The 27,923-nt window shown below is 36.0% G+C and overlaps 1 protein-coding gene across 1 annotated transcript in view; it reads left to right on the forward strand.

Annotated features, from left to right (window-relative positions):
* The window catches only part of FSIP1 (fibrous sheath interacting protein 1), an 80,618-nt gene extending 57,092 nt beyond the window's left edge, over positions 1–23,526 (forward strand). The window contains exons 11-12 of the mRNA XM_057420021.1: positions 18,813–19,359; positions 23,235–23,526. Coding sequence (XP_057276004.1) covers positions 18,813–19,359; positions 23,235–23,269 — 582 coding nt within the window. The 3' untranslated portion in view covers positions 23,270–23,526. The remainder of the gene's footprint in view (positions 1–18,812; positions 19,360–23,234) is intronic.
* The last annotated feature ends 4,397 nt before the right edge of the window (positions 23,527–27,923 follow it).

Consider the following 27,923-nt stretch of genomic DNA (forward strand, 5'->3'; position numbering starts at 1 on the left):
ATTATTTCAGCAGTCATGAAGTCTCAATAAAAATTAAAAATGCTTTGTATCTCGGGATTTGCAGTATTAACTTAAACCAAGACCTGGTTTCATAATGTGAACACCTTATTGTTATATAATGAATCACTTAGGAAAAAAATTTACCCCTGCTACATAACAGTATTTCTGCACCCTGGTACAGAACAATATTTCCCGACTCATTAAATAGAATTATTGGTCTACTAAGACACATCTAATAAATTTCTCATTGTCAAAGAAAACTCACAGAATCAGTGAGTCAAACCTCTCATTTTGCATTATTTTTTAAAACGGAGATAGGGCGAAAAGCAACAGGGACAATGACTTTGAAGAAGTTGATTGACTGTAAGTATAAATTTATAGTTTTGTGAATAAAATAAGAGCTTTCAGCCAAGGCTAAGAGGCTTAAAGTAATCTTTGAGCTATATGATTCACTTCAATTTCATGATGTGATGTAACAAGCATCAATTTAGTTTTATTGCACAGATGTTATATGTCTAGACTCTTATACTAGAAGTCTCTGGAGTTTTTCCTAACTTGCAGTCTGGGGCTTGTTCTTTGTGGTTGAAGAAAGAAATGCTGAACGGGAAGAGGTTGCAGCTCTTAAGTCACTTGCCTGTACACTGTGGGTACAGACATGATATTTAGCACAAATCCAGTAAGTGCTTGGTAAATCAGCTGCCCTTAAAATCATATGGAGGGGGAAAAAAAGTGTATTTGAGGGTAGCAATCAGACTGATGGAGAAGACTTACTGTTCTGAGAGGGCTGAAGGTAAAGCAGAAGTGCACAGTTTCTGTATGGATTAGTGCAACATTAAGAAGGAGTACTGTATTCTTCTGTGCTATCTCTAACTCTAGATTACTCCATAACTATGACTGCAGCAGTGGTACTAGTGCTTATAATGGGGTTGTCATTAGAATGGATTCACTGTGAGCTGCAAATGTTGTTCAGGAGATCCCAAGTAGATTCTGTGAAAGCTGGCCCAGGATGAATTCTCTTTTGCTGTGGTTTTCCTGCTAACAGTTGTTTTCAAGATAGATAGTTTTTGTATGGCTAGACAAACAGCAGCAACCCCATTGGATGTCAGTCTAGACACAATTTTAAACTTGCATAAGTGTTTGATGTATTTGACATAGAGCAGTTTTGTACTAAAAAGTTCTTAGTAAATGCTTGACTTGACAGCAAATTACAGTGTAAAACTCAGATGAATGTCATCCATTCTTTCATGTACTTAGAATTTAAGTAAAACTCGGATGAATTTCATCCATTCTTTCATGTACTTAGAATTGAAGATGTCTGTCTGCATTTTTTGAAGCATTGGTTTGCTAGCTATCTTCTGTAAGCCAGCAATTGGCTGGTAATTTTGTTGGTTTTGTTTTTTTTATCTCCTAGAGTAGTCAAGCAAATAGCAACTTTAGCAAGCCCAGAAACTGATGTAAGTGAACAATGTGTTGTTAAACTGTTATGATGATTTATCAAGACTGTTAAAGGAAAATTAATTAACTTGGTGCTAGAAGATGAAATTTCAACTAGAAAGTCTTTGTTCTTACTGATGTTGGCACATATTGTTTTCTTTTTTTTTTTTTTTTTAAGAAAGAGCTTTAAAATCTTGTGTTGGTTAAGAGTGTTAAATTCCTGGCATTGTGTGAATTTTTTTCAGACACTCCTTTGTATGTATTTCAAGTTTATTGTAGTTTAACTAGACTCAGAATGCAATTGGTGGAAACTAGCTCACAAATCATGCTTCAGAAGCATTATTTTCAGATCTTTTCCTGCAGAATAGAAGAGATCATAGAATCATGGAATAGTTAGGGTTGGAAAGGTCCTTAAGATCATCTAGTTCCAACCCCCCCTGCCATGGGCAGGGACACCTCACACTGAACCATCTCACCCAAGGCTCTGTCCAGCCTGGCCTTGAACACCGCCAGGGATGAAGCATTCACAACTTCCCTGGGCAACCCATTCCAGTGCCTCACCACCCTAACAGGAAAGAACTTCTTCCTTATATCCAATCTAAACTTCCCCTGTTTAAGTTTGAACCTGTTACCCCTTCTCCTATCACTACAGTCCCTAATGAAGAGTCCCTCCTTGGCATCCCTATAGTCCCCCTTCAGATATGGAAGGCTGCTATGAGGTCTCCACGCAGCCTTCTCTTCTCCAGGCTGAACAGCCCCAACTTTCTCAGCCTGTCTTCATACGGGAGGTGCTCCAGTCCCCTGATCATCCTCGTGGCCCTCCTCTGGACTTGTTCCAACAGTTCCATGTCCTTTTTATGTTAAGGACGCCAGAACTGCACACAATACTGCAGGTGAGGTCTCACGAGAGCAGAGTAGAGGGGCAGGATCACCTCCTTTGACCTGCTGGTCACACTCCTTTTGATGCAGCCCAGGATATGGTTGGCTTTCTGAGGTGCAAGCACACATTGTTGGCTCTTGTTCATTTTCTCATCAACCAACACCCCCAAGTCCTTCTCCACAGGGCTGCTCTGAATCTCTTTTCTGCCCAACCTGTAGCTGTGCCTGGGTCACTCTAAGAAGTGATTGAACACTGGAACAGGTTGCCAAGAGGCTGTGGAGTCTCCATCCTCAAAGAGTCAGAACCTGTCTGGACACAGCCATGAGCAACCTACTCTAGCTGACTCTGCTTTGAGAAGGCTGTTTGGACTAAGCAATCTCCAGAGCTCCTTTCCAACCTCGACTATGATAAAATTCTGTGATTCTGTAATACATCTGTTAAAATGTGTTCATATCATTGAAGAAATCTGACTAAATATTTGATACCTACTTAAATTAGCTTGTTCGAAACAAATGACTTCTGTATTTCTCTGTTTTTTATACTTTTGAATTATTTTATTTGGCATAATATATTGTTTGGCTTTTTCATGCTGAATAAAAACAGAAAAGCCCAGTATTAATGTTTATTAAAAGGGAATAAATATTTTAAAAGCATGAATATGAGGCTTTTGATTACTATGCATATGAACAGCATCCTTCATATCTTGTTTCTACAGTTATGTCTTGGTAGTTATATCTAATGATATTCTATCACATTAATTGTTCATATGTTCAAAATGTAATTTTCTTTTCAGATAGTACTGTGAAATATGCAAGCTAATTACATTCGGAAAGCTACCTTTGACACTCATCTTGAGGAATGGTTTTAGTGTGTTTAGTAATGTTGTAATTTTCATTACAGTCCTGTATTTTTATGGTATCAGACATTCATGCAGTAGGGGCTATGTAGATAGTTGGCAATCGTAGGATATATAGCAGTCAGGATTAAATAGCAATAAAGGATTCACTGAACTGCACTAACAAATCAGACGTGATTACAGTCTGTGTCAATGCATGCAGAGTTTAGAATGTGCTGGTGAATAGGCTGTAGTCCATTCACTTATGTTATTTTTCTGTGTGTGATATAAGTGAAGATAAAATAATAGTATAGATATATGGTCCTAAATTATATGAAATATTTTATGAAAGCAGTAATAATTAAGGAAGTTGAATTAAACGTTCTTTCATTTTTATGATGTATGTGACCTCTTATTTTTAGCTGTTGTTCATCAGTATGTTTTCCTCTTTCTGTTATTTTTTACTAATCTTAACATTATATGGCTTTCAATAAAATATTTGCTTCAATGTTCAAATAATGTAAAATTTAATCACTTGTGGTGTCCCACTGATTCTAATTTCTGTATTCAGAAGACATACAGAATGAAGTTTTCTCTTAATTGTTTGACTTTTGTGCTTACTTTTGTCAAACTAATTTTTTTTCTGTAATCTCAATTTTGTAATCACTTGTATGCATAAAAACATAACATTTTGTGAAGTGATTTCTAGGTCTGAATTCGTATTCTGGGCATGTGTAATTTTGCGTAGCTTGTCCATGTTATGTGATGGCAAGAAAGAATACTCAAATCTCTTCAGTCAAGCTTGTTGAACAATTTTGTCACTTTTTTCATAGGAACATTTTAAGGACATAATAATGACATAATTTAGGACAAATTTTTTAAATTGTCACTTAAATTACTTTTTTTTTCAGATAAATAACCTGAAGTACAATAAATGGCTAAACAGAAAAGGCAGGAATAGAAATTGGATGGTAAACAATTTACCGTTTTATGCATACAGTATCTTTGGTCATTATTGCATACATGATAAAAACTGTATATAGAACTTTTAGTAGCAATTGAAATTTAGCAGGTTAAATGCCTCATGTTTAATTTGCAGCCACTTCAGTATATGCACAGATGTTTTTTAAATTTAGGATCAGCTTCACTTTTGTGTTAGGAGAAGAGATTGAATAAGGTGGTTCATTAGTTCTCTGACTCTCAAACTGTTCTTGTCACAAGATCTGTTGACACCTTTCAGGCAGTGCTCTAAGTTCAGACAGGCATGGGTTTATACTGTAGATGTAAATGCTTGGAGTAGGGCAAGACTTCCTCTCCCCTCTTTGTTACAGTGTCCCTCTTTTTGCATAGGCAGTACTTGGCCCTTGGGGCTGTCCAAAAGCCAGAAGATTCCCTCCTGATACAACTCTCAACCATGTACTGCTCATGGGAAGTAGAGAGGCTTCATTTGGAAAAGTGAATCTGTCCTTTTATTTCTTATCTCATTATATTTCTTGTATTAACAAATATCTACCACTCCTTTCTTGATTTTTCCTTTTTTTTTTTTTCTCCCAGATTAACCTTTTAAAGTTTTCAGCATGAACTTTTTTCCCATGTCATGAAAAAAGAAATCTGAAGCTCCTCATTATAGAACTTACCAGAATTCTTTGTCTTGCTGTTATTCCTGCATGTTTTAAAAAAGGTGGATTTTTCTCTTTTTCATATGGTTTATTTTATGAACATATGGGTCTGTTTTGTGGTTTTGGGAGATACAGTGATCCAGATTTTCTCTGCAAGTCCTACAGTCAAATTCTGTGAGTTTTTTTTAATTATACAATTGAATACCTAACACTGCAGAATAGGAATTTGCATTATATGCATCCATTTCACTTACTAACTTATTCTTAATACTTTATTCTTATTTATTGTTTTCATTTGCAGCCTCTTCCTGTGCCCATCTTGCTATTTCTGTAGCCAGTAAACGATTAAATTAATTCATTAAGGTGTGTGGTGGGTAGATGCATACATACTTGCAGACCCTCATCCCGCTCCACATAAATCAAGATATAAATCTAGATATAAATCAAGTGTGCAAGGGAGACTTAAATCACTGTTTCCTTTGTATTAATGAGTCTTTTTGTTTGTTTGTTTTTTAAACGAGATGTGAATTTCTACCAAGTAGGTCCTAAGAACATCAGGAGAGAAAGGTGGGTACAGTGGCTCAGCCAACTCTTTGCCCTCCCACCTTGGGCAAGTCAGTTAAAGATGTATGGAGTGAATGTGTGTTAATTCCTGGGCTTTCTATGCAGTTCAGGGTGAGGATTATGTGGGTTTAGAATAATATTCGGAGCAGCCAGTTTACTGAGTTGTGAACAGCCTAAGGCTAATTTATAAGTGGAAAAAAACCAAAACAAACAAAAACCCAAACGTGTCTGGGCTCCTACCCTTTCTGGAGCTTAGGTATTTTGCGTGGGGTCTAGTCAGGTGCCTTTGTCTTCTTAAGATCTAAAACCTAGAGGAACTTTGTAAAGCTGTGCACATTTAAAACATCTTTGTTTCAAACAAGGAGAAGCTCTTCTAATTAATCCCTATAGCTGATGGTTCAAACATTTGTCTAGCAATAGTAGAACTAAATTTAGTTCTTTGTAAGCCTGCTGTTTCAAACTACATCTGTTATCATCTAAAAGAAAACCATATATCCTCAATAACCTGTAGAATAGATTCAGTGCAGTACTATTTGTGGCTGTCATTGAAATGGGGCTCTACTCTGTGAGGAAAGCCAAGCCAAAGAGACCATGTCTGAAAAGGTGCAAGATGTTATGACCTAGTGCTTAGCACATCCAGCTCTGAATAGAGAGCCTGAAGTGCCTTAATCCCCTTTCACAAGAGTGACTTGAGGATAAAACACAAAAATAGCTGTGTCATATCCTTCCCCTTGTTATTCTCTCTTGACTTTTTAATATGGGGACTTAAAACCCATTGTTCCCACTAGCCAATATTAAACTGTCTCACATAAAATTACAAACGAATGACCCATATAAGGAATACAGTTCCAGTAATGCATAAAGTAAAACATGGACTGCATCAGATGCATTAAAATAATTCCTGGAGCTTAGTACTCTAAGGGGATGCATGTATGAACAGATTCCATAAGACAAGTTGCTTGTCTCTCCTACCAGGCAGACCAGAGGGATCCACAGTTCAGTCTTAAAATTTCAGAAGGAATGGATTTCTGATGTCTCTGAATAGGATTAAATATCATCTTGTGGCTCAGAACCATGGTGCATCTTAATTAAAACTACTTAATTTTAGCAGTTAGATATAGCTCTCAAATTGTGCCAGCCAGGCTGGAAAACACACATGTAATCACAATGCAGAGGCTAAACTACTACATAGCATCATCTTTCCAGGTTACAGCTGTATCCATTCTTGGTATTTATATAGATTTTTGTCTCTAACAACAACAGGTTAGATATTTATGTATGTTTTTATTATTGTCATTAGCATTAAAAAAAGTCAGATACTTAAAACTTCCATCTCTTCTAGTATGCTCTTACTGCATCTTATTCAGTACAGTAATGCTAGAAACTGCTGCTAAATGTTGTTTTCAGGGGTGTATATCTTTCTATGAACATCTTTTATACTTGTCTTAGTTTAATGAACTGTGTTACATCAGATCCTCTTTACATTTAAGTAATTTGAGTAATTTGCCAATCTATCCTCAAACTCCCGTAAAAGTTTGAAATAGTAATAAGCTTAATGCGAGAGCATGTTAACCTAAGCAGTGAATGTGCTTGGTTAAAGAATGTATGACTTTCAAACATTTATCATCCCCCCCCATAGCTTCTACTTTTCGTTTCAAAAAATGTGATCTTTTCTCAATGTATTTCAACAGGAACCTCTATCTGAATTAGTCTAATGAATAAGCAGCTTTCTGCTAACTGCCTGGAAGAAACACACAAAACACTTGACTGTGTCATTGCCTACTGATTCAGTAGCTGTGATTCCACATAACTGAGAGGAGTTTAGTGTCTTCTAAAACCAACAATGTCATCATTAATTCATCAGAAACACAGCTGCGAACTTTGGGTGCTTTTTATTATACCAACCCAACCGAGCAAAAAACATTCCAATGTGCAGTAGACAAAGTTCTAAGCAACTGGGGTGCATAGTGCTTTGTGTTTAAGCTATTGACCTTGAAATGTGATCACACAGACTTTTAGTAAATTAATCTTTCAGATCTTATGAGTGACATGTGAACTTTGACTTTCTTGGCAAAACACAGACTCCAGCTCTGGTAGTCACCTGTACTCAAAATGCATGATAAATTCACATAACTTTCTTTTGAAAAAAATTAGTCTTTTGGTACTTTCATGTCTTTTACTAGGAAGAAATTAGACTTTTTCATTTTTTGTGCAGTGATCTACATCACTGAGTATAAATGTGATTGTCCCAAACTTTATTTAAGAATATACTTTGGCTATTCCTGTAGCAATGATACGTTTCAAATTGTGAAACATGAAGTTTTCTGTGAGGTACATGCAACTGTACCTTTTACATTCTGGTAATTTGTTCATTGTTTCTAGAATTGTATTAATTTCCCTAAAATCAAAATTTCTTATAATTGGTGTTTACACAGCCATTATTCCAAAATACATTTTATATTTGAGCATCTTCTGCAGAAAACAGGTGAAAAATTTAAGCACTGAAATACTCTGATATCGTCAAGGCATAATTATTTAAAATTTTGAGTCTTTACTATAAAGCCTGTAGATTTCTACATGAGCATAATTCTTTTTTGTCCCTGGTGCTGGAAAGCTGGTATGCTTATGCTTAGTATTTGGGCTATTTGGGCTACCTGGTTTGCGCATATGTGTCACGTGACTTGTGGCATTCTCTTTGGTCATGAGGAGTAAGTACAGGAGCTTACCCAGTGTGGCTGTGTGCCCTGTTGAAAACCATCTTTGCTTCTAGTTACAAACATGTAGCCATCTCTTATTTACCAGGCATGGGTTTACCAGGAAATGAGTAAGTGGGAGGGAAGGAAGCCTATGTACTGCAACACTGTGTTATGTACCTATAGGCTTGTAGCTTTCATAGTCAAATCAACCTACTGTCTTTGTAAAGTGAGTAAAAGTTTTCTCACTTTTTATCTGTATGCCACAGATACTTGTGTTTCTGAGCACATGAACCAGGATAATAACAGTAAGGAACTGCAACAATTAGAACACATTCTTTTTGAGATTATTTTGTTCTGGGACATGAGAATCTGTGACCAAAAAAAAGAACAACACAAGATGCTAAAAGGGATTTTCATTTCTAAGGCCTAGAGAGCTAAGAACTATTATAAACTTAGTGGCAGAAAGTAACTGTGAGGGTTTTCCTCATCACGCCAGGAAAGAAAAAAAAAAGGAGGTTGGCTTTCCTACCTGGTCTTACAATATTTATGCTGTTTCTAGTTTTCCAAGGACATAAAATACATGGATTTTTATTTTTTTTTTATAATAGTATAAAAATATTACCATGCCAGCAGGAATATGGTCATTGATACTGTTCATATTTACTCTATGTGTAAAACAAGCCTGAGGAAAAGCCATACGGGTTTTAATAAGTGATCAAAACTAAGGTTTACTTTAACAGTTAGACTTTCTGAAGGGATCTTTGTAGTTAGAGGAAAAAAAAAAAATTATTGTGCATTTCTATTTAAAAAAACCTCCAACACTGTCAAACATCAAGTAAAATAGGTTAGCACTTGTTTTATCTCAGTCTTAGGGTTTTTTTATTGTTATGTGGTAAATTTAAACTTTATGATAATGTAGATTTCAATGTTTCAAGGTTTTAAATCTTGTTCTTGTACTTACTGAAAGGACCCATGTCCCCCAACCCACCACCACCCCCAATCAAGAACGGGTGCAGGCAGGCTTGAAACTCTAAATAAAATGTTTTCTTTGAAGCATATTGTTCATCACGTTTTTCCTAAAGGCTGTTGGGTTTTCCTTTTGAATGGAAATAGAAGAGCCATAGGCAGGTATTTGATTTAAAAATACCCTTCCATTCTTTAGAAAAGAAAAAATTATTCTCTATTTTAAAAATGTTTTTTAGCACTCCATAAAAAGATGCCACATTGACAAGCACAGCTGCAACTTGATGTTCCCTATGAAAACTTTGCACTTGCCCTGTGGCAACAAGCCCACCAAACTCAAAAACAAAATAAAATTCTGTATCAGTTCTCTCTCTGACTTCTCATTAGCAGAGACAGAGATGTGGCAAAATTATCCCTACCCTTAAGCATTTATCTATGCTCATGTATGGTAATGTTTCTCTTAAAAGGCAATGACAATTTCATAGATTTTAGATGGGATGTTCCTTAGTTAAGTGTAATTATTCATTACATGAATCAAAAGGGTCAGAAACATTTCATAAGCAGTAAATGGGAACTTGATTTTTTCCTTCAAGAGACTTACTAGTCCTGCCATTGTGAGGTAGGACTCCTTATTTGCAATTCACATAATTAAAATTATTGCCAATGTCTCTTTTTCCTGTAAGTTATGTAAATTTTGGTACTGTTAAAGCTCTAGATTTTTTTAGTGCCACAATTCCACTAGAATCTTTGCTCCTATTAAGGAGACAAACCCAAGCCTTTATTTAAAACTGTAACAATTGAAAGATCAAAACAAGAAAAAAATTACAGTTTTGGATCTACTAGACCACATATTTTTGGAGAGATGTCATGGGTTTTGAGTGCCTGCATTTGCCAATACAGGGCAATATTGTACATGCTCTTTTATTGAGTTTGTGGGATAAACTTACAGTAACAAGACAGAGAAAGCTAAGCCAGTGCGATACGTTTGTTATTTGAAACTAGGTGTCTTTACAATTCTGTACTTCGACATATTTCTTGGAAACAGGTTTCTGAAAAATAGTGTCATACACCTTTTTCTAATCCTGTGTGATTTACCAAATTTCTGTTGTATTGTTGATCTCTACTTCTTCCTATTTATCGTTTTTGCTTAGAATGCAAATTGTATTGTCACAAAGGCTTCAGTTTTAAAAAGAGTAATTTATAAGCAAAATTCTAAATTTTCTGTGTTTAGATATTAGCTGGGTTGAATTACAGTCTGAGGTGCTGGTGTCTTTGCTATGTGTGAGGACCTTGTGAACTAGTCAGCATTATTAGCATTTGGCTGAGGCTCTTCATTTAGGTGTCATGAATGTGAAATGAAGAAGGAATACTATAATCTTTATTTGACGCAGAGTCAAAAACTCTGTGAGAAAACCGCATTTCTAAAAGAAACTCTGTGCTTTTTTCCTTGGATAATTGAGATTTTACACTACCTGTGTTACTGCACTAGAGAACACTGTGGGTTTCTGCATTTTGTTATTCTACATATAGCAGGACTTCTTTCATATCATACTTCTGCTATTGGGAGAGAATATTTCTGTTTCCAAAATACTTATCACAGGTCAGTTTTACCATATGTGTATATATACGGTATATAGAAGTCAGTATCAGGGCTGCCAGTTGCTATTGATGCACAGGGCCAATCAAAAAGAATCACTTTAAAAGATATCCCTAAAAATATCAGAAATATGGTCTAAACTCCTAGTATTCCTAAAACTATTATTTTGTTCCTTTTTTAAGCCTCCATTCATAGTCGCTTTTGAGTCTTTGTGTCTTACTGCTCCTTGGGCCAGTCCTTGATTTCAGTGAGACTAAACTACATAGGTCATGTAGATCATGTGTCTGCAGCTTGTCTGTTTTCTTTCTTATTTGGTGGAGGCATTTTGTCAGTTTTATTGGTGTTTTAGCACTTGAAGTTTCTTACGTTATGAAGAAACAAATCTCTATGCCATTACTTTTATTGCTATTTATGTTTTCTGTTCCCTGAATGGATTATAGACCTGCAAGTATTCTTAAAATCTCAAGATACTTAGAGTTTTAAAATTGCTATGAGAAGATACTTATGTACCCTTAGTGTACCCTTATGGTACACTGTATCTATTTCTTGGAAAAATAGAAACCAATGTGACAGAAAAAAAAAAATAAGTGGGGTTTTGTAACAGAAAACAGCTGCAACCACATCAAGGCATTTTTGTCTACTCTACTGGCTTTGCTGAAAATTAAAGCCACAACTTAATAATATTCAAGGAAGAGATTCCTACGGAATTAAATCTGTTAAGTGCTTGATATCAAACAGTTAAAAACACAAAAAGGGATGTTTAGGAAAATGTTTCTGAATGCTAAATAGCCTAGATTGCAGAAGTTCTGCTTCTTCAGGAGAGGCTAGAAAATGAAAATCTTATTCCGAATGATGGATTATAAATACCAGCTCAGGAATTTGTGTCTTATGTTTTCTCACACATTCAGTGTGTTCAATTAAAAACAGCTTGCTTTCTAACCTCAGAATACTTGAAAGTGTATGAAATCAAGTTCTGTAAAGCTAAGGAGCTATCTGTTTGTTGAGAAAAAATCTAGAAATGACAGAAAAAATTTTAGTGACTCATATATAGAAAAATGCCTTTTTTTTTCCTTGCTACAAATGCAATAGATGAGCTAAACATTGAACTAATCTGGAGTCAGGAGAGCTGAATTCTTGCAAAACATCTGTTGACAACCTTGGGGTAGATGGATTTTTAAATTCAAAGTTATTTAAATCAGAGATTTTTATCACAGTTCAGTATTCAAATAAAGAGGGGGTTACATGATTTATGCAGCTTTTAAAATTCTTGTTAATTATTTTTCTAAAGAACGGTTGACTTGTTGTTTAGTGACTACTAGGATATGATTATTTTCACTTAAATATGCCCAGTATATCAAGTCAGTACCTCTTTGCCTTACCCAGGAAAATATACTCTATGCACATTTAATTACACAGTTTAATGTATTTTTACTCAGAATTGTAGTTCTTACCTTTTGTTTTATGAAAGATACTGAATAAAATGTCTTTCTTTGTTGATTCCTGCTGATTAGAAATTTGTGCCCTGCTGCTACCATGAAATGAAGCTAGAATTGAAGTTAGCTTCAGAGAAGAAGGGTAAAAAGTATGACTTGTAACAATTCAGAAATAAAGGGGCTTGGATCTTTAAAATGTATTAAATTATTTCAATATGCTTCCAAGAAAAAATTCACACTTACAGTCACTGAATTGCTTCATTATATCCTACTGTAGTGCCATGCAAACTTTGCAACTGAGAGTAATGCAGCTTAGTGTCTTGGTGTCTATGGTATCAAATGAAAAGAAAATGATTGCAAAAGATATTTTAGCTTCCTCCTTTTTTTGTTGCTGTTTTTTTTTCTCTTTTTCCCCTACTTCTGTCTCCTCTGGCAAGTAGTTGCTTTCTGTTTCTGAAGTCTTCAGTGTGACATATCTGACGAAGCAGATTTTCATTATTTGCACATTCAAACCACATGCAATTAAGTGGATATTTTTGAGAAAGATAAAATAAAAACAAGTATTACGCTTGTTTGCAATGACTAAAATATGTGTGTTTGAATTAGTTTTGCCTACAAGAACTTGTCATTTTTATTTTTTTTTTGGTATAACCTTTAGGCGATCTTAAAAAAGAAATGTGTGACTGCAATTACCATGTCTCTTCTTCACAGTTTTCACCTACTTTGCAGCTCTAAATAACAGCAAAATTTTATAAACTCATGTCCCCTTTTGATTTCTGTCTAAAATTTCTCTTTCTCAGAGAAAGGGGAAAAAAAACTTTAGGGTTTTTATTTCCAATTTATTAATGAAGTTCATTTATTTATTTTTTTAAATGGAGTTTTTATGATTCCATGAGGCTGATGATGGCTTTGATGTTGTGATTCTGGTGTCTCATGATGTTACAAGCTAAATTTTCTTTTCAGACAGTGATGTTACCAGACACCCACAAATCTCCTCTTTTTTTTCTGTCATTTCTGCTTTCTGGCTTTTAGCAGCAGCAGCAGCTACAGAAAACTGCCTACCAGACCTTTTTATTCTGCCCTAACAGAAGCAGAAACAGTGGAAACAAATGAGAAAAGGGAAAATGTCACCAACAGAAGAAAAGAAATAGAAGAGAAGAATAGAAGGCAGAAAAGAGCAATGGCAGGAGATTTTCTCCTACCGTTCAGGAATCCCATTCTTGTTAAAGATCTAAGTCTTTCCTGAAATAGTACTAAAGTCCCCAACATACCCAAGCTATGTATAAGCACAGGACCATCAGATGGTGAATCTTGATTATAGCACAAGGAGCTCTTAATTTTGGAATCCATTATTCAGCTTCCAGTCTAAATTTTTAACACCATCAGATTGATACATGTTATTGCCCTATCCAGAAACATGCTCTCTGAGTGGTAAGCATGTTTTTAATTTACTCTAATTACATTTTCTCTCATTACATTCTGAAATAGCCTTACACAGGAAAGATTAACTTTTTTCTTCTAGATTTGTTAAGCCCTTTCTCATAAGATAGTGTTTTTAAAACAAACCAGCAAGCACTGAAAGCCATAACATGATGTGCTGGACACAAAAGAATTTCCTTGTAAAAGTGGATGTGTGGTTCTCTGTACTGGGTCTGGCTGGGATGGAATTAATTTTCTTCCTAGCAGCTGATATGGTTTTATATTTGTGACCAGAGCAGCACTGATAACACACCCATGTTTTAGCTGTTGCTAAACAGCGTTTGCAGTGTCACGGCATTCTCTGTTTCTTGCTCTGCCCTCCCAGTGAATAGATCAGGTGTGAGGAATAGGCTGGGAGGAGGCACAATGAGGCAGGTGATCCAAACTAACCAAAGAGATATTCCATGCCATATAACACTATGTACAGCAATAAAAAGGGAAAAGAAGGGGTTCTATAAAGTTCCCATCTTTTGCTGAGGAACTGGCTGGGCATTGGTCTACATACAGGAGATGCTGAGTGGTTGCCTTTGCATAACTTTCCCTTCTCCTTTGCTTATTAAACAATTTTGTTCTAGCTACACAAGTTTTAATGCTTTTAGGCTTCCTTTTCACTTCCCCTGTCCCACTGGGGCAGGGGGGGTGGGCAGTGAGCAAGCAACTGTATGGTGCTTAGCTGTCTACTGTATCACAACAGTATCCTAAGGACATATTACCACAATTTAGATGTTATGGACACCAGTCCTGACATCTGTGGTACAAAAGAGCTTTGGGCTGCTAGCACTTACGGAAATTGTAAAAAGCTCTTCCACAACAACATGATGTGACTGTTTTTGTATGCAGCGTATTAATAGTATTCCATAATAGCACTGATCAGTACTGCTCATAGAGAAGTTCATGTTGCTTTGGTGTGATGCATAAAGGTGAGACCTTGGAACTAATAGTGCATGTTGAGTTGAGTAGTATGGAAATACAAGGCCTTTTCAAAGTAGAATAGAGCTGTTTGAGAAACTATTAATAAGTCATGAAAAAAATAAAACTTATGAAATCTCCCTGTACTGATATGTAAAAAATCTCATGTTGTCTCAATAAATTAGTATACAAAAATAGAGTCTTTTAATCAGGAAGAGATCAGTTACTTTAGAATTGACTGTTGTAGTCCTACACATCAGCAAAAATCTAAGTAAATTTGAGTATCAAAGTAAATTGTTTCAAGCAAATAAAGCATCTTGAGAAGTGTTGATTGTAATACTTTCAGATTAAGCAACAAAATCTAGGCATTTATAGACATGCCAGCTACATGAGTCCTTAAATAGTTTTGGCTTTCTAGTGCTTATTCATTTTCTGTGTGTCATTTTATGATTATTTACTATAATTAGAAATAATCCTGACATATTAGCTTTCTCCCCATGCTAAAATCTGATAAGGCCTTTCAGTGTTAAGTCAATTTCTGTGTAGATGTGGAAAACAAGACTAACGCTTTGAACTTCCAAGCCTGTAGTCACAGCAGGTCTGCCTGCAGTGTACTACAAGTTTGCATTCCTACCGCATGCAGTAAGGTTTTCTCTATAGACCCATGTCACTGAGGAATTCAGCAAGGAACAAGAAATCTTTAGTCAGAGAAGGGCCACAAGTATGTGGAAAACTAGCTACACATAAGCAGTAAAGGTCATTAGCAGGCTCCTAAACTCCTGGCTAGGAATTAGTTTTTTGGATCATTAACAGTAAAAAGCCTAGAAAATGAATAGGACTCAGTGTCCTATTAAAAATTAGACAGAACAATTAAAAGGTGTTCCAATTTCTAATGGGAACCAGACCTGATAGCTCATTTTCCCTTGTCTAGTGGGCTGTTTTTTCATTTTGATTTACATTAATTTTGTGTCCTTGTATTTTTAAAGAACAATCTTGAAGATTTTTTTTTTTTCTGTATAGGAGTTGTAAATTATTTACAGTAAGGGCAGTGATAGCTTGGGAGAGGTAGAATCTGGTGTTTCCCTAAGACTGTGTTACTGATTCCAAGTCTTGTGACTCTAAACTAGTACAGTTAGCTGTGAAAGGATTTATTTTGGTGTGTGCAAAAGTGTACTTTGCAAACTCCTCATACAGTTGCGGTATTATGCAATCCCATGAGTTCAAATGCTCATTTAGGTGCGAGGTGTCTCTCCTTAGGGTATTATCTGTTTCCCTAAATTCAGTATTCTGTTTTCAACAGCAGTCTTCTTTCATTTCAATGTAGATTTCTCGCTGCTGAGTGGATGACTGATCGCTACTTAAGAGCAATCATCTTCTCTACTGTATATTTTTCCTTAACCCTAAAATGACTGTGGCACAAAAAAATTGTGAACAGTGAGCATTTAGTATTTTAAAATGTAATTTTTGAGAGCTATGTTAAATAATTTCTATTTCCATATCTTTGCATCCTTGCAATCCTGTCTTACAAAACAAACCGAAGGGAGGAAGAGATAAAGAAAGAAGAAAAGTAAGTAATGTTTTACACTGCCTGCTTTGCCTGCAGGCCTGCCAGTCTGAAAGAAAACAAGCCCACAAGTTAGCAAAACTTTTCACTCTATAGATGTTATACTCATTTCCCTCTCCATATGCCTTAGGCTCTAAATCTCCCTACTTAGCTCCCTGGTAGTAATCAAAGTAATATATGGACTAATTGTCAATACGAGCCATGTGATTTTCCTGACAGGAAAAAAATTAAAAATTAAATTTGGACAAGAAAATGTAGACTGCAGATAAATGGGGATGGGGAAAATAGAATGACAAAAGAAAGGCAGGACAAAGATGATCTTCTCACTGTTTTCATTTTGTACTCATTCATTTACTCCAGATGCAGAATTATTTTCTGCTGTGAGTGAATTGCCCTGTCATTAACATAAACTTAGCTCTAACTGATCTTGGCCAAGAGCTTTGAAATATGTCATTATACAACCACACACTCAAAACCATGTGTGAATCCATGTGGGTTTCCAGATGTGAAAATCTTTTGTGATACAAATTTAGTTATGTTTATGTAGCATGATATTCTGCTCTGTGGATATACTCTAGATGAAGCTGTGCTTTCAGTAGTTGTCTAACCTATGTTACTGTGGTGCTCTGCCTGAGCAAATGCATCTTGTTTCTTATAGTTAGTTCATTCTATGAATGACTATAGACAGACATTGTCCCGCAAGTTAAAATACTTCTTCAAGAAATGTAAGAAATTCAGCAGGGTCTTGTAAATTAGATTGAGATTGAAAATTTGAAAAATTCCTTGTTTCATTTTTGCTTTGTCGGGTGTTTTGCTACTAATTGTTTTTCCCTCTCTGACTTATTTTTGATCTGTATTTTCTGCACTAGGATTGACATTTAAAAGCAAAAGAAAAATTAGAATAGATCATCTTGTTTTCTTTGTTATTTAAATAGGTGCTTAAGGCTGTGATTTGATTTCAGTTATATTATCAAAACTACATTGATTGATACCAATATTAGCTGAATCTCAATATAATTACCTCATTTAATTTTCATCTAAATACAGCTCTCTACATATAACGATAGTCTGTTGATGATAGTTTTGATTTGTTTTGGTTTGTTTGTTTAAAAGCCTTAACATCTCATTTTCTTTAATGCAGTTGTCTTCTTTTATATGTGTAGGAAGTGAATTCAGAGTGTCTTTGGGAAGGAAAAGTGTGTGCACAAAAAGACTTGTGGGTTCAATAAATCTATAAAATGGAGTTTAAGAACATCAGCTAGTGCCTGAACTGTAATCAGACTATAGTAACAATTATTAGCTATTCTTAATGTTTGACCATGTAAGTACAGAATAGTGGCTGAAAGTAACCTAAAATGTCTTTCTTGTTCACTTTATAGTGTCACCTTGTAATTTTTAATAGCCACAGCAAGTCTACAAAGAAATACTATTTTTTTCCCTCACTGAGTGCTCTCGTATTCATGAACATGAATAATCAGTTTGTAGGCATAAATCATACACACTCTGCTACGTTGGCTGCCATCTCATCATGTCATATACATGAAACAGTTTCATATCACTCATGTAGTTGGATCAGGGGTAAAAAAATTAGCTGGATCTGATATTGATCTTTTTTCTGAGATGGTAGTAGCTCCATGCTCTAGCACAATGTAAAATCACGTCTGTGTAACAGTCATTACACCGTGAATAAATCATTGTTTGACATAAATCACTGTAGCCTTAGAGTTCATCATCTTGTCAGCTGACCTTTTGTCTCTTGGATGTTTGGTAAAACTGAGGTTTTGATTGTAGAAAGCATCTTTTCCCATTTAATATGTCTGTAACATTTGTAATACACATAATTATATTTTATCTCATATTTCATAGGCAAATGTATTATGAATATCTAAAATATGTCTTGTACTTTTCATTGCAGTCTCTAAATTGTCAGGGAGTGTTGTGCTTCTCTATTACCAGGGAGCATTAAGGACTGTACAGGCTAGAAGTAATGCCCATTGCAAACCTCTCCAGGCAAGGCAATCTTTGCTGTTCTTCACCACTATCAGCTAATATTAGTAATTATCTTTAATATCAAATTTAAAAAAATGTCCAGTAAAGGAAACCTGCATGATAAAAATGATGGGAGTGTGCCACTGTCTGAATGAGAAATTGACTGGAAGGGATACATCTGTGAGCTATCCAAACAGTGACAACTTCTTGAAAGCAGTAAAACTGGTGTACAGAAGATGGGGCTTTCTTCTGCCACATGCCTTGGGACATACATGACATGGTACGTCCTGAGCAACTGATGGGCTTTCTGTCAACGGTTGAGCAAGGCTCAACGGTTTGTTGCATTTTTACAGTGGGCGGCAGGGAATACTTCAGTCACTATGTAACAATCCTGTGGTCTGGTTTTTTGACCCCAGCTATATTGCCCAAACAGCTGAAAGTCTTTTAGCTATGTGCTGGTTTGCTTTCAGTACCCAAAATCTTAAAGCGTGTGCGTGTCTGTATACATTAGAAACCAAGTTATATGAAAAAGTACGTCGTTTGGTAATTAAAACTAGTGATATCTAGTGGAAGACTAAGCAAAATCAAAGGCCTTCTCAGTGCCTTGTGGGCATCAGACTTCTTTCCTAAATTTCAGCACCTAGTCTACCTAGAACCTGCTGAAGTTGTTACATAAATGATATAATTATATAAATACATATTTAAATCCAGTTTGAAATAAAAAAAAAATTATATCAGTTTAAGAGGTCTGCCAGTGCTTTTGTATCTTTCAAACTGTTTTATGGCACTGCTTTTCACTAATTATATTTTGAAAGAAGAAATTCTTACCCTCTTTTTTTTTTTTTTTCAGACTGAAGAACAAATGGGCCTCTCTGAGGAGCAGCTTAAGACCCTTCTGGAAGAATGTATACAGGCTCAGAGAACAATAAGCAACGTTACCATGCCAAAGTCTCAGGAATCTCTTTCTTTTGGATTAAGTCCCCCTTGTTACACAACTCAAAACTCCACTCTTCACTCCACATCTACTCTTTCCAAAATGTTAGTTGAAGATCATATTGTAGGGATGTTAACAGCTCAGGAAAAGACTGGACTGGAAGACAAAAGCTTATGTGTTAATGCAGAGAGTGAAATCCCTGGCAGCTATATCAGCAAAGCACTGGTTGATAGACACTTATCAAAGGATTCACTGGCCCAAACAGAGGAACCTGCTGACCTAGAAGGTTTACAGAAGATGGAAGATAAGAGCATTACTAAAGGTTACTTTATGTCAAGAGCATTCAACACAAAAAGGTTGAAGAAACCTTCTTTCTTGGATGAACCATTATACTGCATCAGCACGAACAATGAGCCATCCACAGAGGCTGACATTCTCTGCATACCACTGCAAACCAAAGGAGGTGAGACTCTTAATGACCCTTTAGAATAGGCTTTTGATTATGATGGAAAAACCCAAGCAGGTTCTCACCAAAGGTATGCACCAATACACACTGATTATTATGGTGGGGCAAGGACGTACTTTTATAAAAGATAAAGCTGTGCCAAAAGTAATACACACGAAATAACAGAATATTTAATAAAATTCTTGCCCTGACATAAGTGACTATAGGACTAGGACTCTTATGAAATATAACATTGATGTTGATTAATTCTGTCAACTGGAAAACAGTGTTGACAAGACATATGGATTATCTTTTTGATACTAGATAGTCACGTTCACTGTTCTGTGGAAAGCAAATATTCTCCCAGCAGTTGGTATAACATTTCACACATAAATCCAAGTATTTCTCGAATGTTTTTAATAAGGTAAACTCGGTAGTGTAGAAACAAACATGACCTAGTTACATTAAAAATAGTAAATTGCTTTCAGTAGTTCAAAATTACACATAGAAGATACCAAAATGAATAAATACTGCAAAATTTCTATAAATTACTTTTAGTTCAGTAAAATAAACAGCTGTAACTGGGGGTGGGGGGGGTGGGGGGGGGTGGTGGTAATAATAATAAAAAAAAATCACTCTAGTATTATAAAAAGATTTTGGAAATGTCTCTATTTTTTATGTCCTTTACTTAATGTGATTATATAGTGATAGTGTAATCTAAATCTACATTTAGATTTTTAGCCTAAGACCAATTCTCTTTCTGGAAACCAGACCATTCAGATAAGCAGATTTTAGGCACATGCCTCTACAACTTTCATTTCTCTCAGGAAAGTTGTGACAGTGTGAAGTTGTTTTTTTTTTGTTAAAGTTCAATAGTTTAATTGTACTAGAAATCAGTTAATTTTGTTCAGTTTGTCAAGATAGGGCTTTGTTATCTGGTAATCTATTCTGAATTTGGGGAAACATTTTTTTACATTCATCCGTAATTTAGAAGAACATTCTACTACCTCTTTACTATATTATAATTTCTTGATTATGATCACAAGTGTTTCTTTGTTTGCTTGCACTTAACCTTTCTACAGTGAAGGGAGCGTTAATATATTTTCAAAGCAATTCCACTTACTAGGAAGCAAGAAGGCTTATTGCTGGTTTTACACTGCCAGACAAACTTGGTATCCAGACTCACCTGCTGTATTTGCCCAGTATGAGATTTAGGCCAATGCTGTAGTGGAAGTAAAATAGAAATACAATTCCTGTAGAAGAGGTTGGGGTTGCTCAGGTTTCTTTTTTCTGATAGGTTAGTTTTCAGCTACCTTCACATGCTAGCTTTGCTCTTCAAGTAAATGCAAGCGTCAGAAGAGCAGAGCAAGAGAAGAGGGAAGTAGTCTGCCCCCAGGGCAGAGTGGGGTGTCAGTGGTGGTAATGGAGAACACCACAGAGAACCACCTCTGCCGAGGCAACCTGATCTCCTGCAGGAGTAACATGACTGCATACTACATTGCTAGTGTTCTTTGTCAACCAACAATAAGAAAAACTCAAGTTTAACTTGCTGGCTTCACATGAGTTAAATGAGGGAGGGGAGGAACCGGGGCAGGGGCGAACCCGGCGGGGGGGGGGGGGGGGAAAGCGACGCTCAGACAGGCGTAGCACCAGGAGGAACCCGGGGCCGCAAGTGCATTCGAAGTGTCGATGATCAGACGAGATCGGGCGTTTTCAGGGTGGTGTGGCCGTAGGCCCATCCAAGTACTAACCGAGCCTGACCCTGCTTAGCTTCCGAGATCAGACGAGATCGGGCAAATACGTGGAGGTTATTCTGTAAAGGAGTTCCTGTAAGCAGCAATCGATTTGTTGTCTTGAACTCACGTACTATCTCCAACAGTTTTGACTTCTCATTTCAAAATCCAATGGGGTTTCCCCGCACAGTTTTTGTATGGAATACCTCCCTGGCTAGCCCGGGTCAGGCGCCCCGTCTCTGCTTCCTCACAGCTTCCCCTCCTCCCTGGCAGAGCACGAGCCTCACAAAGTCCTTGGTCAGAGTAAACATCACTTAGCAACAACTGAAAACATCGGCTTCACCAACACTGTTCTCAGGCTGGAAGTCAAAACACAGCACTGCACCAGCTGCCACAAAGAAAAAAAAACATGACTGCTACTGCTGAACCCAGGACACTTCTTTAGTCTGAGCAGATGTAGTCAAGTCACAGTCAGAGTCAAGTGTGACTCAGATGCAACTGCTGTTGCTGTTTATTAATAAATTTTAAGATGGGATGTGATAAATCAAGCAAAACACCATGCACTGTAGCCACTATGTAGTGAAGGGAATACGTAACTGTTTATAGCTATGGGGAATTTTATTGTAAAGAGAGAAAGGAGATTTCAGCTATTAAGTTTCCATGTGGGAAACCATGACAACATCTCATGGTAAAAGTCTTTAAACTGAATATATTAATGTTAATCATGTAATAATTTAAATATCTTTGAGTCATAATCATGTGTTGTGTCACAGCAATGCAATGGGGTATTTCAATTAGCTATTTTCAGTAGATGCTGAATAATGTTCAACCATACACACCTCAAATCTGTAGTGTTAAGAAGCATCTTAGGTTTATGGTTATTTTGCTTACCAAAATTATTTTTTTAGGGATGAGGGCATAAGTGTTCTGAATTTTCAGGTCTCTAAATCTCTTCATTTTTACTAAAAACCTAAAACCAAAACTAAGTATATCATTTCAGATATCATCATCTCATCAGTCTTTGAGTCTTTGTGTCGGTATCTGATTTTTAAAAACGGTATAAACAGGTAATCTTTAGAAAGAAGTGCAAAATAAAACCCGCTTCAGAGGCTTGTGTTTTTTACATTGCTGCTAAATATTTTGAAGTTATTGCTAAGTTTAAGTTTAAATTTAAATTAATTATATTCAGATTTATTTTAGTCCATTAATATTGCTCTAATGCTAAAGCATATTTTAAAATTAGCATTTAAATAGACAGCAGCCCATTCTTACAATTTTTGTCAATGTAGTGCTTGCAACAAAGTATACAGCATAAACCAGAAAGGCCAGCATCTTTCCATGGAATTAATTTATCAAATTTGTAAAGCTGCCTAATATATTCTATAGGTAAGCTGGTGGTTAGTTCAGACATGATTAGATGTGCTAATTATGTTAGGTCCCAGTGGAGTCCCATTTAAGGCAAATATATCTGCAGATGAAGTTGTGAGACGTGTAAGGTTTATTTTAATTTTTAAGAGACATTTACATAGTTGAGCTTTGTTATGAGACATTTACACAGTTGAGTTTTATTATGGCCTTAATTCTAAAGGGCATTTAAACATGTATGCATGATCTGTAAATAGTTTGATTTTCCGGCCTCCTACACGTGGTTTAAACTCTGTGTAATGCTGTGTAAGCAGACAAAATTGTGTGTGAAAATGATTTAGCAGAATTTTGGTTTTGCACTCATTATGGTACTGTAGTCTGTGATACAGATTTATTGTAATACATTATATATTTTAAGGCAAGCATAATTATTAATATAATTCATGTATATACCTGTGGATCTATATCTGAAGGAAACTCATATTACTTCAGAGGTAAGTAATTCCTGTTTCTTGAAAGAAGCAGTTATCCACATCAGGGTGATATGCATGTCAATATAGGTGGTGTTTACTTAGATAAACAGAAGCCAGACCTACCCATATACAGATATGAAAAGGCTATTATTTCTCAGTTGTATGAGCCAATGGGTAATTGTTTCCAGCTCTTTTTTTCTGGGGGGTAGGGGACTATATTAAGTTTTAAGTAGAAGTTGTATCACAAACTGTTGTTGCTTTTTCCTCTTGCAAATATTGTGCTTGCAGTAGTTCAGCATGTACGTCTTTTCTTTTATTATAGATGATATGAAGATGGAAAAGATGAGGGGAGAGTGACTATACACTTCTTTACACAACTGTTTTTTTGAAAGCATGGTTAAGCCTCCATCAGTGGTATTATCCTGATACAGTATCTTTTCAGACAACTTCAAGTGAATGAATTATCATCTTTGAAAACTGTTCAGTGAGCTTATTCTTAAGAGATAATTGTTACTTCACTATTATATCTTGTTGCAGTTTAATTTCAAAATAAATTCTTGCATTTCATTAAATTTCTCAAAAGTGTTCTATCAAATAAATGTGCATACACATTTGTTTAGCATGCATGTCTTATTTTACATTTTTCATGAACAAAGACATGCAAAGTTCAGTTTCTACAGATGGGATTTTGTTAGAGAGGATGTGAAACGTATATAGTAATTTCATTTTTCTTCCTTTACTCACAATCTACTTTTTTTTTCATGAAGTTAGGCAAAGCCTGGCCTCTGCTATCTCAGTGTAGTTTGCTGGAGCTCAGAACCTATCTGACTGCTGAGCCCTGAATCAGTGAAGAACCCAGTCATGTACCCAGTTTTCTGCCTTGGGGCTTTCTACTGGGTCGTTGGTTTGATCGAGGGTAAAAGGTTGCAGAAGTCCTCCACATCAACACCCCTCTGCTCAGCTGTGTCCTATTCTTCATCCTGCAGGGTGTAACCATGTAGCAAACAGACTTACTTACTCTCTCTAGGAAGTAAAACTGAGCTATGACAGATCGCAGTCCCTTATGAAGGCTTGGTGTGGGTAAAGGTGAACGAGTTCAGAAGATTGCTCTGGCAGTTACTGGATTGTGAAAACTTATAGTAATGGCTGGCTGGAGGGAAGGTAATACAGCTGGCTTGTGTTTGAGGTAATACAAATACACTACAAGTTTTTGCTTGTCTATAGCTACTGTTTCTCCTGATTTTTCTACTTATTTACTGAGCTGATAGTTTTTTATTTCATGCATTGTAGTGTCAGAATAAAAAGACATAAAAAAATGGATCTCTTTTAAGTTGGTTGGTTGGTTGGCTGGGTTTTTTTGAGGCAGAAGAGATATTCTAGCAAAGATAACTGAATAGATTTTCCCATTGACATGCTCTCATTTGACACAAACTAAAAAGACAAATTCTTTCTCTGATATTTTACTAGGCATTTAGCATCCAATGAGAAAAGATGTATGGCTAGAACATTAATGATACAATGGCTGTGTTACAGCATACGGTTTACTTAAATTAATCTGAGTGTTTAAAATAATGAACATTTTGAGATTTTAATCTCACAGAGTTGCCAGTCTGAGTGGATGTACACTCTTGTAGGAAGTTGTAATTGTGTGGATGCAATAGAGATCAGAATCTAACCTACTTTCTTTGAATTAAGAAACTTAAACGAAACATTATATTTGTAACAAACAACTGCTGTATGTTGTTTTATTTTCTGATATTTTAACTTGTTCTGCAACAGCAATAACACACCCCTGGATACTGGGCGTTCTGCGTAGTCCTGTTGCTCTGCACAGGATTGCTGTAAGCACATTTCATGGAGCTTTGCAAATCTCACCTATGTGTATTTCTTGTCTTCCTTAAACTTTTTAAGCCTGTGTCATAATCTCTTTACCATAAATATAATCTAAGCAATACCGGCAAGTTTTTTCAAGACTATTTTCTGTGCCTGTGTGATACTTCTGCAGGACTGTCCACTAGCTCTACTGTGAACTTTCCACAGTCCAACAACTTTTATATGGAATTTGTGTTTTACAGTGTCCTTCTCAAAAACAGTGTTGAAGTGCTTGGGTAGTTTTGGAAGAAAACTAAGTTGTGTTTCAAGATCATATGTAAAATATCTACAACATATACAAAGAGAAATACTAATTAATTCTTACTTTCCTGGTGTTTTTTTTTTCTTATATATCTCACTGTTATGAGAAAGATTTTTCTAGCACCGTTCTCTGGCTAAGCCTTATAACATTCCTGAAGCCATGAATACAACCCTTTATTCACATCTGGCATTTCAGGGATAAGCAGTAAGTTTGAATCATTATTGACTTAATTCCAACAGGAACTCTTGTTACTTTACTTCAGGTCTTGGAAAGTGCCAAGCATCCTGCACTGCAAATTGCAGGGACCTAGTGCTCATGAAATGCTATTCCAAAGGCACAGAGGGTCTCAGAGACTGTCAAAAACTAATGGTCTAATATTTATCTGTGCTTGTTTTCTATTCCATTATATAAAATAACAGGATATGTGAGAAGATTTTATTTCTTGCTTGATGTTGCAGGTGAAATAAAAGCTCAAACCCTTCTTTTAATTATCAGTTTTAAGCAAAAGTGTAGGAGATAGATAAAAATATATGGTAAAACATAGTTACTGTTATGAGGTACAGAATAACAGAGATATTATATAAAATATAATGACAAGGTAATTTGCTGAAGCATCCACAATGTCAGGGTAAAATGAAAGTTGAGCCCAGGAGGTTTCATGGATTTTTCTTTGTTTTTTCAGTGTCTCACTGTTGTGACCTGCAATAACCCCTCAGTCGGCTCGCCACTTGAATTCCAGCTGCACTGGAATGCGGCAGCTTCTCCTGGGGGAATAATACAGCAGTGATGATTAAGATATTTAAATGAATTATCGCTTGCAGCCTGAGGATTTGGAAGCAGGTTTCCCAAAATATATAACTTTATTCAGTGTAAGTTGTATTTGGTGAAAGATTCTGATAACTAGCTTCTTTACAGTCTTCCCTAGGTCTGTTCATCCCAAAACACAGCAAGAACAGGAGACTGATTTTTAAAGTTATCCTGAGGATAACTTGAGGAATAAGAAATTTAAAGTGTGCACATGGATTTATGCTGTTTTGTGCTCCTTATCTTAACTTCCTTTTCTTCCTTATCTTGTTATTTTACAGCACAAGATAGATAATTTTGTTCCAAAAAATTAATAATAATAAAAGCAACATACCCATGAAGAGGATATTTTGGTGTGCTTGCATCTATTTGCTGAGCAATATATGACCAAGCCATTCTGCCATTGTCACTGAGATTCCCCAATAATATACATATAGTGCTGGTGTTTGTGGTGAACGGTACTCAGCTGTGATACTGATTTACTTTAGGGGGCATGTTTTGATGCTGCATGATTTGCCCTTTAAAATTACAAGCTCTATAATGTTTTCCTTTGAAAGTAGAAAATAAGGGTGATTGAATCATTTTCATAACCTCATGTCTGTTTTTATATATAAATATATATAAATTATATATATTAATATAATACATATCACATAAAATGGATACTATAAAACATAGATTTGAGTCAGATGATTAAAAGTGTTGATTTCAGTATACTGTAATGGTAGAAGGATTTCAGTCCAGCTTTATAGTTATTATGCAGATATAGAGCAGTTAAGGGTCTTTTTCATTTCAAAGGAAAGCGATAGACTAAATATCCTGATATAAAAAAAAAAAAAAAAGCTTGTTGACTATTGATAACAGTGATAAAAGGAGAGAAGTTATTCTTATATGTCCAGAATTCAAGTTTAAATTGAAGTAATTCTATCAAGGGGTGAAAAACTTCCAGCTTCATCCTAAAAAAAATGAAAAAGAGGAGGGTAAAATGCCCCACAGAAATTTTCAGCCAAATGCTTTTTCCAAGCCAGATGATGGCTGGCATCCACTCTGTGGGGCTGTAGTGCATGCTTTCCCTCACTTCCCGAGCAGAACTCCTGCAGAGTCAGTGGACATGCTGAGCAGAGAGTGAAAACAGGCTGTGCAGAAATCATCTGCTGCATAGATCAGAGAGGAAAGGGCTGCTTAAACATGTCATCAGAGTAGCAAAGACTAGTCTGGAAGTGCGAAAAAGAATGCCAGTAATTCATGTGCTAGAAAGGGTGCAATTTTACCTCCACATCAGAGAGGGTAGGTGAGAGGCTGTTATTTGCCACTACAGTCCTGTAATTTCAGCACTGATAAGAATTTTAAGATTTTGTTAAAGAACCCTATTTTCTAGAAAAAATGTCATCAAATAATATGAGTGCACCTCTTCCTTTTGTTATGTCTCTTAGAAAGGCTTTAGCCTAGGTCTTTCTCTCTTGCTTTTTAGGTGCACTGTACACTGTTAACGCTTTCAAGAGCGATCCCACCAGCCAGAAAAGAGCCTCATGTCTGGGTGTCTCACAGTTTGAAGGGTAGACAAAGAAGACAAGGTGGTTTGGCAGACACTTGGAAAGTTGTTAAATCAGGAAGGTTTCTGAAATCAGGAAAAATAATAACTGTTTTTTACTTTTTTTTAAAATAATTTTCAACAGATGTATTTATTGAGAAATAATTGCTCTTTTATTTGTAGTGAGATTTAAAGGTCCTGAAACTGTTTCCTTTTTAAATAGAATAGAAGCACTTGAATGCTACTAATGCTATAACCTACAGTTATCCAATTATGCATTTCACTGGGGGATTGGCTGGAATCCAGGTGCAGTAGTTAGAATAAAAGGCTCCCTGTCATTTAAGCTACGTGAAATAGTTCACTGCTTGCAGTTGCATCTGTGGTATCCTATCTACTATGCTTTACAACCCCCCAGCAAACTAGAATACCCACAAGTGTGTATTAATCTTTAGAGTGCTGAAGTGCATGAATAGTTTTGATTTATAGGCATTTTGTATTTGGAACTTCCCCCCCAACCACACTTAAAATTTGCAATTTTCTTG

The sequence above is a fragment of the Pezoporus wallicus genome, unplaced genomic scaffold, assembly GCF_028554395.1.
Source record: "Pezoporus wallicus isolate ANWC-B61680 ecotype Strahan unplaced genomic scaffold, APGP_CSIRO_Pwel_v1 contig_5418, whole genome shotgun sequence".
Lineage (NCBI taxonomy): Eukaryota > Metazoa > Chordata > Aves > Psittaciformes > Psittacidae > Pezoporus > Pezoporus wallicus.